Raw genomic sequence first — 15,689 nt, forward strand, 5'->3', positions numbered from 1 at the left:
TCTTTTCTTTTTTACATAACAGTCTCAACAGATAAAGCCCACTGCGAGTTAATCGGGCCCAGCAGTTTCCAAATGCTGCTGTAAACCAGCCTGAGGTGTTTTTTTTTTTTTTCTCGATGGGCTCACTGTGAGGCTGATGTGATGTACAGGCTGGTAGAGACATAATTAGCTATGCTTAATGTGCTCTAATGTTTAGCTACGACGTCTCCTTAGGCAATACCGGAGTGGCTGTATAAAGTCGACAGAAATTCTTCAAGTTGTTCATTTTAACTGCTGAGTCGTGAAGCTTCCAAGCACTTAATAGCCCCGGTATATAGACCTGTGAAGGCAGCATAAAGGAGATATTCAAAGTGTAGTCAGTGGAAACCAAGGGGATTTGACAGTGCCGCAGGAAATAGACAATTTATTATCAGCAACATAGCCTGGGTAGTGGATTATCTATAAAACTTTCATGGTCCTCCCTCAGTGGCAAGCAGCCATAAAACTTCCCAAATGAGGGACTTGTTAATTTACTTGTTAAAGCAAATTAAAAATTTATAAGCGCTTTTAGGTAAATGAGATCCTCTTTCATTGCTGCCCTTGTGGGGTTCTCTCTGCCAGATCCTGAGAGGACAGGTTAGCTGTTCTGAAAGCCGCAGAAGAACAATAAAAGCCGTTAAATTGTTCCAGCTTTTATTACAGCCGAGCTCCGCAGCTGCTGTTGTGCGTAACTAAGGGAAACCAGGAGCTGATGGCTATCCCACTGAGGCCAGTACAGAAAACTGAGCCCAGTTCTCTCCATGTCTTTTTATTTTTTTCTTCCTCTTTGTGGGATGAGGGATGGGGGTTGGGGGAGGGTTGGCGGGGTTAGGCTGTGTTGTGTATGGCTCTGTTTAAAAAGGCCTTTGTGGTTAGAAATGTTAGCAGGCCTACTTTTGTGCTTGATTGCATTGAGTCTGTAGTGTGGCCCTTGAGAATAGGTCAATACACTTGTAAAATTCCACGATGGCAACGGTGAGCACTATTCAGTAAGTGAGGAAATAATTGACTGCACATGTTCCAGACGATGTTGTAATAGCTGGTTTAGCGAACTTCTCAGAGGAAGGGTGTTGAATGAAATACTTCATAATGTTACTAAACTCTGAAAAGTGTGGCCTGCGGGCTCCAAATGGATTTTAAATGCCTTAATACAATTATGAAACAATTTGGATTAACACTTGATTCTGATTGGTTAATGACAACATTCTGCAGTCTGTTATTTCTGTCTGAAATCTGCTGCAATGAAGAACAGAAAGTTTCTGCAAAAGATTTCTGAACCAACCTGATCTCAGAGAAATAAGAAAATAAAACACAACAGAGCTAAAGACATTGGAGAAAGCTATAGAGTTTAGCGATGCTTTGGACACCATTACACCCATAGGAATTAAAAACACAAATCTTCATCATCTTCATTGATTTTAAAATCAGTAAAATAACATACAAATCTATATTTTGCATCATTCTCCTACATTCTCCTGTTCTGCTTTCCTCACACTCGTCCCTTCCTATTACCTTCTACTGTTACTAGCAACAGAAATGAAAAACAGTCCTTATTGATTTTGCCCTTTTTAATGAATTTTCTTGTATTGTTAAGACGGGCCTTTTGTTGCTTTGCTAGACATCTCAAGATAAGCATTTGTGAGGCGTACATGGCATTCAATAACACCTTTGGTATTTCATGTGGCAGCTCCAATAGTGCAGCTGTGAGCTTATCTGCAAAGACATTTGTTTACTTGTAACCTTCAAAAGAAATGTTGAGCAGCAAGGCGCTTCAACTATTCCTTCTACATGTTATGACTCTTTGAAATTCAAGAGTGTGGAGAGTGTTTCAGTGAATAGTTGGCTTCTTAGAAGAACGCAGCATTGGCCAAGGCCAGTCAAGAAATGGCAATCTTCTGACACAATATTGGAATCCTTATCATTTAGACCTTTGAAGACAAAGTCATTGATGACTCTTACTTCTGTGTTATCTTTTTGACAGGGTGAACAACCCTCTCTGATTATTGCCATGTTTTTCTGCTGCTTTGATGAACTATATTAGACTGCTGAGAGAACTGTTTTTGTTTGCACCAAAATCTAGTTCTGTTCAAAACTGAAACAAATGAAAGTCATGCATTTTGACTTTTTAAAATAAGTTATTTGAACATCTTGTACATTTAAGGGTAAAAGGAAAATATCCATTCCTAAATGATAGTGCAATCCTTAAAAACTTCCCATCCATTTATAATTAATAGATTAAATACAGAAAAAATACTTTTGTGTCAGATCACAATGCCATCAATAAAGTTCAAATATTTGACTCTATGCAGATGATGGTGTGTTCTTTATACCTAAACGGTTACTTGAAATAGGTCAAAGTTACAATCTATTGGCATAACTCAACTCAACTTCAACTTGATCTCTGAAGGCAATAGGTTGTGCAGCAAGGCATTAAAAGGACAGAAAAATACAAATACATTTTATAAGCTAATAAGGTCAAAAAGCTCCAGCAACATTTGTAGTACGAAGATCAACAAAAATTAGACCAACGCGTTTCGGCTTGTGGCCTTCATCAGGGTCCTCCACACTACAAGTGTTGCTGGAGCTTTTTGACCTCTTCAATGCCTTTCACTCTTCATGCACCTTGGTAGTTGGTGAAGTTGTGCCAGAAAATCCTCTGTTCCTTCAATAAGCTAATGAGGTAAAAGGTAAGGTAGGAGGCAGTGATTACAGCAACCTTGGAGAAACAACAGGGATCCTTGACTGATGCTCTTAGCAGCTCCCTAACAGACATAATGAATTTCTGAGTCATGAGTGCATAATTTAACATAGTGAAATACATGCAGTACAAAACCCATATAGTATTAGCCTACATGCATAAGTGAGTACCTGTGGACACTGTTTTCAACACAAATGGACCAAAGCAACACAGCCAAGGTCAGATACAAACTGAACCACAACAATAGCATCAGCATCATTGATATCAACATAATAACCAACACAACCTGACTTGAACTGTCTCCTCATCTTGGTACTGCGATGGATCACAATACATTTGATTGTAACACCTGTATCACAATACATGATAATGATAATACTTATCTGGATTTGAAATAGCTTGTCAAGTTGCTTTTTTCAAGACATCACCTTCATAGCATTTTCTCTGACCAATAACGCTGTTACCACTTGACAAACATAAAAAAACATGAAAAAAAAAAAAAAAATTAAACAACTTGTGTCCCCTGTGTTTCCAAAGGCAACACAGCACTTGATGAAACCATGGGGTTTGCTCAGTGACGAGTAACACTTTGAACCGGGCACCCTGTCATTGTCACATTAAAAGACATTGCAGGGGATGTTCAGTTGTCATCACTGGCTCACCAAAACACACTGTGGCAAATTAACAGTTTGAATAGTAGCGAGTAACTTATGAGTGTGTTCCTTTTTTTTTTGTAGAAAATGATTTATAAGATGTGTAAACTGATTTGTCATTCTTGTGGGCTGAACTGTCTCATGCTGAGCTTTGGGCTGCTCTCTCCCAAAGCGTCACGCTGGCTGCTGATTGAAAACAGTTGTTGATTCTGCACTTCAGTAAATCCTGACTGGTAAGAGACGAGAAAGAAGAGAAGTTTATCCCCTAACACAGAACAGATTGCAGTAAACCAGACATCACTCTGTGGAAATTAATGGCAGATGCACTTACTAGTAGTTTAAATGTTTCATTAGATGCTAATGTCTTGCTGTGTCTTTAATTGTTGTGAAATTAGCCTCTGGAATATTAAAACCATCTGTTTATCTTCCTGCAGGGCCAGTTCGTACCCAGTCTGTGCAGATAAAAGGGAAGTTGTTAAATAAATGTATCCGTATGCTTCAACCTGCGTCTTAATTAATGCCTTTATGCGAGTGCATCAGCACAGCACACAAGTGTGGGGCTTCTGCACACACATCTCATCGCCCTGCACAAAGTCTCTGTTGTACGCAGCAAAGTGCCACTGACCAAATCAACCCAGCAGGTATTTTCTCTGATGTCATGCTAAGTATAGGAAGCTCAAATGCTGTTATAATACTGCTATGTTCAAGGTTTGGAAATCCTTTTGATGGGTGACTCAAAATGAGGGCCTGACCGATATGGGATTTTAGGGCCAGATACGGATATTAAGAAATTAAATTCCAATACTGATATATCGGCCGACATCTTTCTTAGATCTACCTTTGATCTGTAGAGATCGATTGAAATAGATTGTAACACACATTTATTGCCACTGTTACACTATATGCCATACAACTATTCAATACAATTAGTCATAATAACATATTTAATTATTAAAACACGTGTGTACAGGTTTATAATTACAGTTATCAACTGAAGCCTTTATTGGCCAGAATAACAACAGTGCACTAATACACTATTTTACGTAGAAATTAACAATTCTAAATATTAACTAGGCACTTAAATCGGCACTTATCGTAGATCAAATTAGCCGATATTCACGTATATGCTAGTATCGGCTGGCTGATTTATCGGCCATGTTGTACTCTAAATGTCCTGTAGGTGTGAATGTTTGTTTGTCTCTGTGAGTCAGCCTGGGAACCTGTGCAGGGTTTACCCCGATACCTCAATGCCAGCTGGGACCGGCTCCAGATGAGATAGTAAATGGTTGGATATAGATTTGGAAGAAACCTAACTGTCTTGAGAGACGATATGTACCATGATGATGTTTTTTTTTTTCAACATTAGCTTCTGTCGGCATGTATCTGTTATATGAACTTTTAATATTACCTTTTTCCCTCCTGATCTAAAATTCTCGTCTCCTCATTTGGGTGTCAAAGAAGATGGTTTCTAACAACTCTAAATATGATTTCATAGCCTGGAGTATAGCAGTACAACACTCCTGTGGAAAATGTCTACCATGTGAATATAGTGAATGGTGTTCATTAAAGGTTTCACTGGAGCTAAGTTTAAAAGGCAATAAAGGTATATAGAATGACTTACACGTGGTAATAAGCGGGAGTGATCAGATCAGCATTGATGTAGCAGAGGTCACAGAGACTGCCCACTCCCCCGCCCCCTGGTGCCCACACACAGGCGTCTCATTTAGATTTATCACCAGGCAGCAGGTCATTAAATCTCAACTTCACTTTTTGATGGCATTGACCACCAGCAGTCCCTCCATTTGCTCAAGTCGTCTATTAATCACACCATTAAAAGAAATGAATCCATCATCTGAACCTCAGAAAGGGGAGAGAGGATGAAATGAAAAAAAAAAAAAAAAAAAAACACAATTCACAGAAGTAATTTAAGGGAGCTCAGGGGGAAATTAAAGGGAACAAGCTGAGGGATACGTTTTCAAATAGCTGTGTAATCAGGTCCAGAGCTATGTAATAGCCCTGAAAGATGAGCCGCTCTTTATTGGAACATCTTTATTAGACAAGTTCTTCAGACGTTACACACTTTTAAATTTGTGCAAGATTTCTGATTTCATGGAGCACTTTCCCTCTGATAAGCCAGGAAACCGAAGTTGTGATTATGTGGTTTGACTACTGCAGACTCACTTTGATTAAAAAAAGACAAATCTTGCCATCTTAACCACACATGCCTGATCATATGCTTACCATATATTAGCGTGGTTTTGGCTTTGAATATGTGATTCAGGAGTCGGCAACAGCTTTCACGACAATTTTTTTTGTGTGTGTGTGCACATTCATAAATGCATGAGTTTGTTGGCGTGTGCTGCCCAGTGTGTTCAGCAGGGACACAGTCTGGTTAATAAATATTATAGGTCAACATGTTTTTGATGAAGGAGCTGCAGACCGAGGCGTAAACATCATCCCTCGCTCTTTCTTCAAGGATCAGCTCGCAGACCAGGGTGGAAGAGATATTATTCCCCTTTTCTCTCTAAAAATATGTAAACTCCCCTCAGACAGACTGGCATTTACAAGAGAAAGGAGGGAAATGTGCCCTGGTTTTTGTGGGAATAGAATGTGTGGGAGGTAATTAGTGCTATCACAGCACAGGCCATCGGTGTGCATGTGTCTGTGTGTGCTCGTGCCACATTTGTGAGCTCCACACAGCCCTCCTCTCAGCACACATAGACGCTCACTGGTGCATAAATGTGCACACGCAGAGTCAAACAGGCCCATCAGGCATTCCCAGAGCTTAAACTCTCTTATCACGTTCAGCACTCTGGTGAATCCAACTGCCCTCCACCCATCATGCAATTCTCCCAAGGAATAGGTTTCCTTTCACACCGCTAATGGCCGCAGAAAAGGGAACATTTTCATTTTAATTACCTGCTCAACTCAAGGGTCCTTTCCGTATTCCCTCACCTTGTGCCCTTTCATTGCTCTTAATATCAGCAGATACCTGGAAAAGAGGCTTTATTATAATATACACTGAAGCCATGTCCCTTCCCTTAAGAGCCAGAGAAGAGAGCGCCAACATCTTCTAGTCCAAGTCCTTTGTATGTGCAGATCCACGCTTCGCTTTTCCTATTAGGCGGCGGAGCAGGCGTTGCATTCACTGTCCCATAAAGCCCATATTTTTATGTGCTTTGAAATGAAACCTGCAGCGTTTGTCTGGTCTGGAAGGAGCAGCATGGGACCTCCAGACAACATCAATCGCAGACTTGGACCGGCAGTACAGGCCCCACCTCCTCCCACTCAGCAAAGCACTCCCAAGAGTCTTTTATTGTTCTCCTCATTTTGAAGGGCCTCAGACGCTCGCAGATTGGCACCTCCGCCGCTTTATTCTTGTCATTTTGCTGCATCTCGAGCAGAGCGTCTAGAGGATGACACTTTGCGGAGCTCCTGCTGCCTCGACATGTGGTGTCTGCCTGGAAAGGATAGCGGCTCCATTTGAAGGTTCTGGAGGGGTCTTTGTCCATGTTCTCTATATCGTGGGCTGAGAGGAGTCTCATACTGCGAGATCAGATGGCGTCTATCATTGGCAAGCGCAGTGATGGCTGCTGAATGGGCTCAGAAACATGACAGATTTACAGGGACAGCGCCGCAGCTCCTGCCAGCTCTCACATATTCATGAGGCCATTTCTGTGGGATGTCTTCCCCAGCCAGTGTTGTCCATGTAAAGCTCCAAACTGCAGTGTTAACAGTCCTGCTTCATGTTGTTAACCTTTTTGTCTGCTCTTGTTATTTTTTTGACAGCTGAAGCCGGGGCAGAACAACTGCAAGGACAGCGACAGTGAGAGTGTGAGCGGAAGGTCCAAACCGTCCATCAGGAGCAGCTCCAGAGACAGACAGACAGATGTGAGTACACTAAGAGTTCACTATTTACTTAGACATGTGTACATCTCTACGTCTTAAGGAGATCTTCTGATTCAAACGTTGAGGCCCATTATCAATCACATAGATTCAATCTTTTCTATAAAGATACAGTAAAACCAAACAGAAGGAAAGGTCCAAGACAATACTTGGAACAAAACACAAATCAAGTCATCTGTTGAAAACTTGATTATTTGCTCAAACTTTGGTTTCAAAGTTCCTAATTGTTTGGCAGCACTTGAAGGCGCCTTGTGGAGTTATCTTGTAAACAAAAGCTATGTTTACATTCATAGTTCCTCACCAACAGACAGTGTTGGCATCCTTGAGCTCTAACAAACATGGTGGATCTATATCATTCCCTCACAACATTTTCAAAGCAGCTTTTTCTGTCCTGGCTTCTCTGCTGATCAGTGGAATAGTTAGACAACATTAGCATGGATGTTTGTCTAAGGCAACGACATGATACAAGGAAAATAGGTTTAAGAAAAACTCCACCAATCACCTTTATTTACCTCCAATCAGAGGACAACAAGAAGACACAAGTGTTGTGAAAGCCTCCTACTATGTCAAATCAATAAAGATGGAGTTACTGACATATTTTAGTAACATGCTGATAACTGACATGAGTAGGTAAGTATTTGTCTTGTCTCAACTTGGGTTGGGATCACCTGGTCGAGTCATGATTGGTTCAGGCTGTGACTGGGTGCCATTCAAACCCAGACCTCCTGCTGCACAGTGCCATACCTCTCTCTAACCTGCAGTTTGAGTTTTTTTAAAACTTCATCGTCTATTCAATGTCAAAAATGTCCAAATTCTAATGATGTTTTAACTTTTAAATTTCTTGTTCTAAGCCTTTTGTCTGTGCAACAAAATTTTTTTTTTTACACATGGACAGTTAGACGCATGCATTGTTGCGTCAAACAACCTTCATGTTACCCACACTTCACAGTTAGGAACTGACACGGTAAAAAAAAAAAATAGCCTCTCTATACTTTTGACTGTGAAATGAAGTTGGTATGGTCAATCTTTTTTCAGAGCTTTTTCTTCCAGCACACGTGTTGTAAGCTTTGCTCTAATATCATGATCATATGTGTGGCCTTGCAGCCAAAGTATTTGAACAGAACAAAGGTAAGTTATTCATCTGATGTTTCCCACTTTGTCACACTTCTTTTGGTGTTGAACCAAAAAAACTCAACCTCGGCAGAGCACTTGTACTACAACTTTTAAAGAGTGTAAGTGCAGACTTGAATACATTCGCTTAAGAGCTCTGTATAACTCAGACACACATACTCTCTCTCTCTCTCTCGCTCTTTCACCATCTTTCACCTAGAGGTTTTTTATAACTGATACAATAAAAGACAGTAGTTACCCGGCTTCTCGTTCCTCCTGGAGGAGCTGAAGGCGAGCATTAACCGGCAGAAGAACATGAATGTGACATATTCAGGATGTAAAGCGAGCAGTCTCCAGGGACCTCGCTGCCAGACAGCAACCCCTGCACTTTGATTTGTGTGGAGAATCGACAGTGAAGCGATCAGATAACCGGCCATAATTAAAGCTGTCAGTTGGGAAGCAAGCTAGTCTTTGAGAAAGACACGGCCGAACAACTGGAGCAAAACTGATTCTGCGTGTAGCTTTACGATGCTTGACTGGGCATGAAATGAAATAAGTAATTTGATGTTGACAACAGAAATTGAAATGATACTTGCTGATTTCTGTCAGACAGCACTGTGGTGGCTGTTCTTTATGATACCAAGCCAGGAGGTTTGATCCACAACATATGGAGGATTAATATGCTTCACTGTGACTGTTGTATAAAAATGAAAGAGCTTTAAGTTTGTCATCTATTTGTTAGAATCCCTCAAATTCTATGTTTTTTTTGTTCTTAATATGGCATAATTAGATGTAGCGGGGATGGGGATATGTCAAAGCTAATAATACAACATAGTTTTACAGCAACAATATGTTGTAAAATACTATACTGTTTTTACTATAGAATAATGCAGGTTTAAGGAGTAATATTATAGTTGTAACTGCCCGTGTCTTCCGAGACGGTCACCATGATGGAGCTGCACATGACACACAAGACATTGTTTATCGTTCCCATGGTAACACCAGATATTACGTCAAAGACCTCTGCATTAAGGGCCTTTCAGAAAAGTTAAAATATCCCTCCCTTCCAGTAGATCTCGATAGAATGATCCCACTTATAGCTACATTTAAGATGGATACAAGCCTGTGCAAGAATGCATTGGTTACATTGGTTATTGGTTTAGAGCCTTTTGCTTCATGCTTTTCTTCAGTCATTCTTTGTAATGTGTTAATCCTTTGCTATTGTCGTCAACGGTGTCATCTGGTTGGCCTCACTGGCTAACCATTTCCCTCCAATAAGATAACCTCTTGGTGATGATTTACACTAGACACTAATAAAACATGAATACAGAGTTACATCATGCTACGATCTGTAGTCATGACGTTAGTCATCTGTAGTCACAACCCTGTTCCTTCAAGTGCTTGATCACTCTTTCATCTTATCCTGATTTTTCATTTTGAATATTGTGAATAAAATGAAATAAGAAGAATATAAATAACCTGCCAATGTGTCCTAAATTCCAAATTACACCCCTACTTTATTTTCAGAACTTACAGGTAGACTTGTACTCTCATCTTTTTCCCTCTGTAATCATTTCCACCTGAAAGACACTCCAGCCTCTCAGCACAGTACCGGTTCCCCCGGCTTTGTCTGGTCAAGACACCCCACAGGAGACTGAACGTGTCGTCAGAAGGGCTGCTGAAAGCTTAGGAGCATGAAGACGGACTTTTTAGGCCCCCTTGTCACCTTAGACAGTTGCACAGTGCGAGGCTTCATCTCAGGTCCCTGCAGGTTTGTGAACAAGTCCCCTCCAGCCATGCTGTAAAAATCCACTTCACACGTTGCAAGAGGTGCAAGTTGAAGCTTTTGTAGCAGAGCTCTTTTCCCCAGACTAGAAGAAGGTGGAAAAAGAAAATTGTGAGATTAAAAAAAAAAAAGGAAAACAACCGCTTGATTTTTCTTGGGTTGTCGTTATTTTTATAATACAAGACAACATTTAATTGACTTTGAACAAAATAGTTTCAGATATTGTCCAGGTTATAATTGCAGGCTCTGCCGTGGTAGTTGTTGTGCTTGTTCTATTTTGGTTGAAACACACACACTAGATGGCTCGTGTGATTTAGCTGCAGGGAGAGGCTCCCTCACTGCTCCTAGACAAAGAGAAAGCATCCAAGTCACTAGTATCAGGGAGCAGTGTGAGACAGGAACTCGCTTTGACCGGAACTGTTCATTAGACCAACAGTTCTCTAATGGTATTTGCTGTAGCACTCCCTTTCTCTCACAGAGCTAACACGCTCCGATGAAGCAGATGAACTGAGTTTGCCGACCTGGCACTGCCTGGCAGGGAGGCGAAGGCCATCGGAGGTCAGGCCTGGCAGCCTCCTCTTTCCCACTTGCCTTCCCTCCTCACTCCGTCCTGCCAGCTCATTAAGGCCTACAAATGGCACATCAGCTCGCCTGTGTTTGTCTCAACCCCAAACCCCAGCTAAATTGGCAGGCTTAGCCGCATTTGCTCTGAAGCGCTGGGCTCCCTTCTGGGTTCGTTTGAAGCTTGACATGGCAAGCCACCCCCCCCCCCCCCCCCCTTCTTGTGTCCCCCCCCACCACACCCCACCCTTTCAGTCTGGGTGGCAGGCGTAGAGGCAGGCAGCAGTCCTTCGCGGGGGGAGTCTGCTGGATCAGGGAGGGCAGGGAGCTCAGGATGAATCACTCCTGTTTAGTCTCTGCGGCAAGGGGTGAAATGCCATCATTACCCGGCTGCCTATCAAATAAATTGGCAATTACGGGCCTGGGATTGCGAGTAAACAGCATGTTACTCCTTTTTTTTCCACCCAAGGCTCTTGATGAGAGGCGGGTGCAATAGAGAGAAGCTCTGGAGTAGTGGGTCAGAGCCTGCCAGTCAGCGTTAGCCAGCCTGATGAGAGGCACAAGAGGCAGGCTGTAATGAATGCACCCCTAGAATTCAGGGGTCATTTGTATTGTCATCCAAAGCTTCCTGTTGTTGTATCCTGCATTAGCTTTTCTACAGAGTCAATTCTGCCTGTCAAATGGAAACAGATGCAATGCAATCTAATGGTTTTGGACAACGCCTTTTAACAGTATATTGTGTGGAAAAACTGCTGGAAAATAGGGTAAGGCTTCATGTGTTGGCCTGCTTGTATGTAGAGTTTACTATTATTAATATTGGCGCTCAATTGGTTTTACTCCGGTTATGCTTGCTGGTTTTTCCATCTGACATGAAAATTGGAAAATTGTGGGTTCCTGAAATCCATACTCGTGTGTCCTGGCTGCACTCACACGAGAAGGTTTTCTTGCGGTGAAGTCTTTGAAAGTTGTTTTGTAATGAAACATCTGGAAGTGATATTGTTAAAAGTCAAGCACGTCGTCTTCCCGGGCTTTTGAAGCCGTTTCAGCCCAAACACAGCCAGGGTCTCTTTAATGGCTAGTAAAACTGCTCTCAGTTATTACTGGCTTTCAGATTAAATCATGACAGCCCATTCCCAATGTGCATGTGGTGAAATACTCAAATAACAGCTTTTGGAAAGGGACGTCTGTCACAAAGTATATGTGTTGCTGTAAAAATCACTTTTATGATTACGTTTGTTGGAGCGAACCAAAGCTGCACAGAATGTTTTGTCCTTGACCCCTGAGTACTGGCTTTTCCTTAAGCTTCTTGTCTGAACTGGATCTCCCCGTCCATGTGAACCGCTTATGTAATGTGACCAGAGCTGCATGGTCTACATTACACTTTGCCCGTCCCACCTCCTCAGTACATTCTCCAATTACTTCCTGACACTCTGATGTAAATGAGGTCACAGTCCCCCTACATGTCCAGATACACTGTCCAATTTGCTCCGACACAGAACTTGTAATTGCTTGCATCAATTATCTGTCTGCCTCTCAATAATTTGAAATGTTTCCTATTAGAGACGAGCATTTAGATATGGAAGAAGGAATGCTGTACCTATAATTAGCTCATTATCGTAGGATCGTACTCTGCTGAGACTGTAGCATGTGCAGTGAAGGTAAGAAATGAGCAGCAGATTTCTGTTCATACAGCACTTTGAAAAAAACAAAAAAAACAATGCAGTGCTAGCAGAGGATGTGACACAAGTCACAGTTACACTGAATAAAGCAGTTTTAATTAAAGGAGGGAGACACTGGGGGTTGACATGCGGGAAAGGAGCCACAGGTCCGATTTGAACCCCAGCAGCCCTCTTGGAGGACTCTGGCCTCCGTACAAGGGGAGCGCACAGTAACCACTAGGCCCGAGCAGTTTTAATTTACAATTCTGTGTTTCAGCTGACAAAGTATATAAGTGTGTTTACACTTAATGGTATCCTATCTTATCCTATTATTTTGTCTCAGTCTGAAAACCAGGGAACCAGAATGGCAACTGAAGTCAATACATAACCCCTCCAAAATATACATCATACAGTCACGGGCAGAGCCAGATTTTTTTTTTTTTTTACGTGGCACTGACTAATACTTGGGTGGCATGAGATACATGTGCGCAAACACACAAATAAATAGCTTTGATTTTTACTCTTTCTGCCTCCACTAATCATATCTAGTTTAACTTCTTACATTCAAGTATCTGAAATATGCTATAATCTTGTCTGTATTGTATTTCATACTCAAAACAGAGTGGCAACATATATTTTTGGAAAGCACATGATTACATATCCACACATGTAACTCTGTCCATCTTACCTATATCCCTTACTTTGAAAGAAGGTATTGTTGAGGATATAGAAGCTGGAGCATTTTGAACTACTTATTGGAACAATAAAATGACCTGTACGAGAAGTCCTGAAAGGTCTAATAGACTATGAACTTATTAAAAACAATTCAAGTTTATGTTAATGCTAAAATCTAAAGATCATCCACCTTTGTAAACAAATATGGAACCAAATAAAGTCAAAGGTGTGACAGGATGACTTCCTCTTTGATTCATGCCATCTGGGGTTCATAATCACTGGCTTCCTTAATCTTCTTATCTATCAAGCATTTTGTACCAGTTTAGAGATCATGTCCACAATGAAAGCTTTTATCTCTTTTGTCCTTTATTTTTTTACACAAGGTCTTCTTGTACCCACACAGTCAGCTCACCAGAGGATCCAGACACAGATTCCTTGAATTGCCTCCACCTTTGACTGTGAATCACACTGATGAATTGGCTGTCAAACCGGGAAGTGGCCAGATATGCTTATTACCACCTCTGGCACTCCAAAATCAAGCCCCTTCTTCTTTTATCTCCCTCTATTTTATTTCTCTTTCCCATTGACTCGTTCATCGCCTGCAGTCAGGGTGTCAGGGACAGATTGTGACACTCTGTGACATGGCAGTCGGGCAAAATTATGCTGCGGCTCCATCGCCCTGCCAGCACCCCAACAGCTGAATGTCCATCAGGGGCCTGTGAGGGGCCCCCGCTGAATGGCTTGTCCCTACAAGTGCTCAAGGCATGACTGCCCATGTTCACAAGTGTTTAACTCAGACTCTGCATAATCTACTGTCCATAAATATAAAAAAACCGAGGGAAGCACAGTGTGTTTGTGACCTCAGAGAAGCCCTTGGGATCAAGATATTTGGCTCTAGTTTACCTCTGCTAATTATTTACCACACCTCGAGGCCTAAGACACAAAACAAAGGATTTGAAAGAACTGTGTGACCTTTATTGTATGTACGTTATACTGTACACCCAGCAAAATGAGGCTCTTTAATTGTTGAAATTGATACAGAGCGAGGTCGCTGTGGTAAATACAGTTCAGGCTGATGCTGACTGAACGCAATCCCTCAGAGCTGTGGATGATAAATCTATTCTCATGGAAGATTAATGGACTGAAGGACTGGTGTTGAATGTCATTGTTGAAGGTTGAAAGTATTGAGCGCCTGAATCCTATCCATATGTTTTCAGGAATGACATAAATAGGCTCAGCCGGAATCCATTTTGACTTATCAAGCTTAAACCAGTGCCAGAGCCGCATTATACTTGCCAAGAATCCAGGCTCCGAGGCTTCTAATAGCAAATCCTGTTCCATATAATTTCCACTGAAATTGGCCATGGCTGTGTGCTACCTCCCTGTTTTTGCTTTTGCCATGCGTCCTGCAGCTCTTGGCCATACGTCTTACTTCCGCATTCCCGGTAACCCGACCTTGTAGCCCCAATTTTTTATGTCATAGCGGGCTGCGGTGAGGGAGTCTCTCCTCTCTTTGTTCCAGCCTTTTCAGCATGGAGGCTGTTCCGGTGGGGTAAGTTGAATAAGTGGAGCCCGGAGGAATCTCTACAAAGGTCTCACTCTGATTGGATGCATGCAGAGCCCAAGGAGAGAGAGAGAGCGCCGGTTGCCATAGCAATGTGAGCAATGTGGGAACTGGCTGCATGCAAGGAGAAAGGGGAAGCTGTGCTTTCTTTTGTGATGGGAGGTCTTCATCGGCTGACATTCCTTCTTTATGAAAACACACCAGCCAACATGCACGTAAACACAAACGCACAGAAACGGTATTAAACGCACCTTTTTACCCCCCAAGGAGAAGCCGAGTGAGAGTGCACACTTCAATCACAATGGCCTGGTAGGGGTGTACTCAGGCCCAAGCTGGGAGCCAGAGAAAACACAATCAGACACACCAGGAGTCCAGAACCATCTCCGCCTCATAAACATGATTACCGGCCATTCACTGCCACATATCACTTACTCTCCTGAGCCAACAAATCATCCTTACACTCTCCCCTTGCTCATCACAGCTACTGTAAACAAAGAAATGATGGAAACATCTCTCTGTACTTACACATTCTCTTCTTCAGTGCATCAGAATAAGAAATACTTTATCAATCCCAGGGGGAAATTCGGTGTATGTCTGACTGCGAGCATGTTTTCTAATTATTTAACCCATAATAATGCAGGCCGCATGACTAACCAAGGGTTGATGCAAACCTCTCCAAGGAGCAAATGTTTATGTTCATTTGTGTGTTTTATATATGTGAGTCCCTGGTGTGTGTATGTTTGTACCAGGGAGTTTAGCTGCAGGGTAAAGACGCTGTGTGGGAGGGTAGAGATTTGTGTGTTTGTGTTTGTGTGGTGTGTTGAGTCTTGTTGAGTTTGTTTGAAGGGCACAGGAGGCTGAGAGTGCTGTATGGGGATTACACAGTAAGGTCTGCTGGTTCATGAACCAAGTCCGTTATATCATGCCTTTGGATGGAGCACAGCAGTTGAATACGCATTTGCTCTTTTACCTTGTTGGGAAAATGCAGTCAAGTATATGTGTTTTGCAGATTTTGAATATTCTCTCATCTCTGTGCTCTAAAACACTTTTTGGATTGCAC

At 42.0% G+C, this 15,689-nt stretch overlaps 1 protein-coding gene across 7 annotated transcripts in view; it reads left to right on the forward strand.

Moving 5' to 3' along the window:
- Nucleotides 1-15,689, forward strand: part of auts2a (activator of transcription and developmental regulator AUTS2 a) — a 342,153-nt gene that overhangs the window by 144,840 nt on the left and 181,624 nt on the right. For all 7 annotated transcript variants that reach the window (XM_029276886.2, XM_065962928.1, XM_065962931.1 and 4 more), the window contains one exon: nt 7,159-7,260. In XM_029276886.2, the coding sequence (XP_029132719.2) occupies nt 7,159-7,260 (102 nt within the window). The remainder of the gene's footprint in view (nt 1-7,158; nt 7,261-15,689) is intronic.

The sequence above is a fragment of the Labrus bergylta genome, chromosome 14 (genome assembly GCF_963930695.1).
Source record: "Labrus bergylta chromosome 14, fLabBer1.1, whole genome shotgun sequence".
In the NCBI taxonomy this organism is placed as follows: domain Eukaryota; kingdom Metazoa; phylum Chordata; class Actinopteri; order Labriformes; family Labridae; genus Labrus; species Labrus bergylta.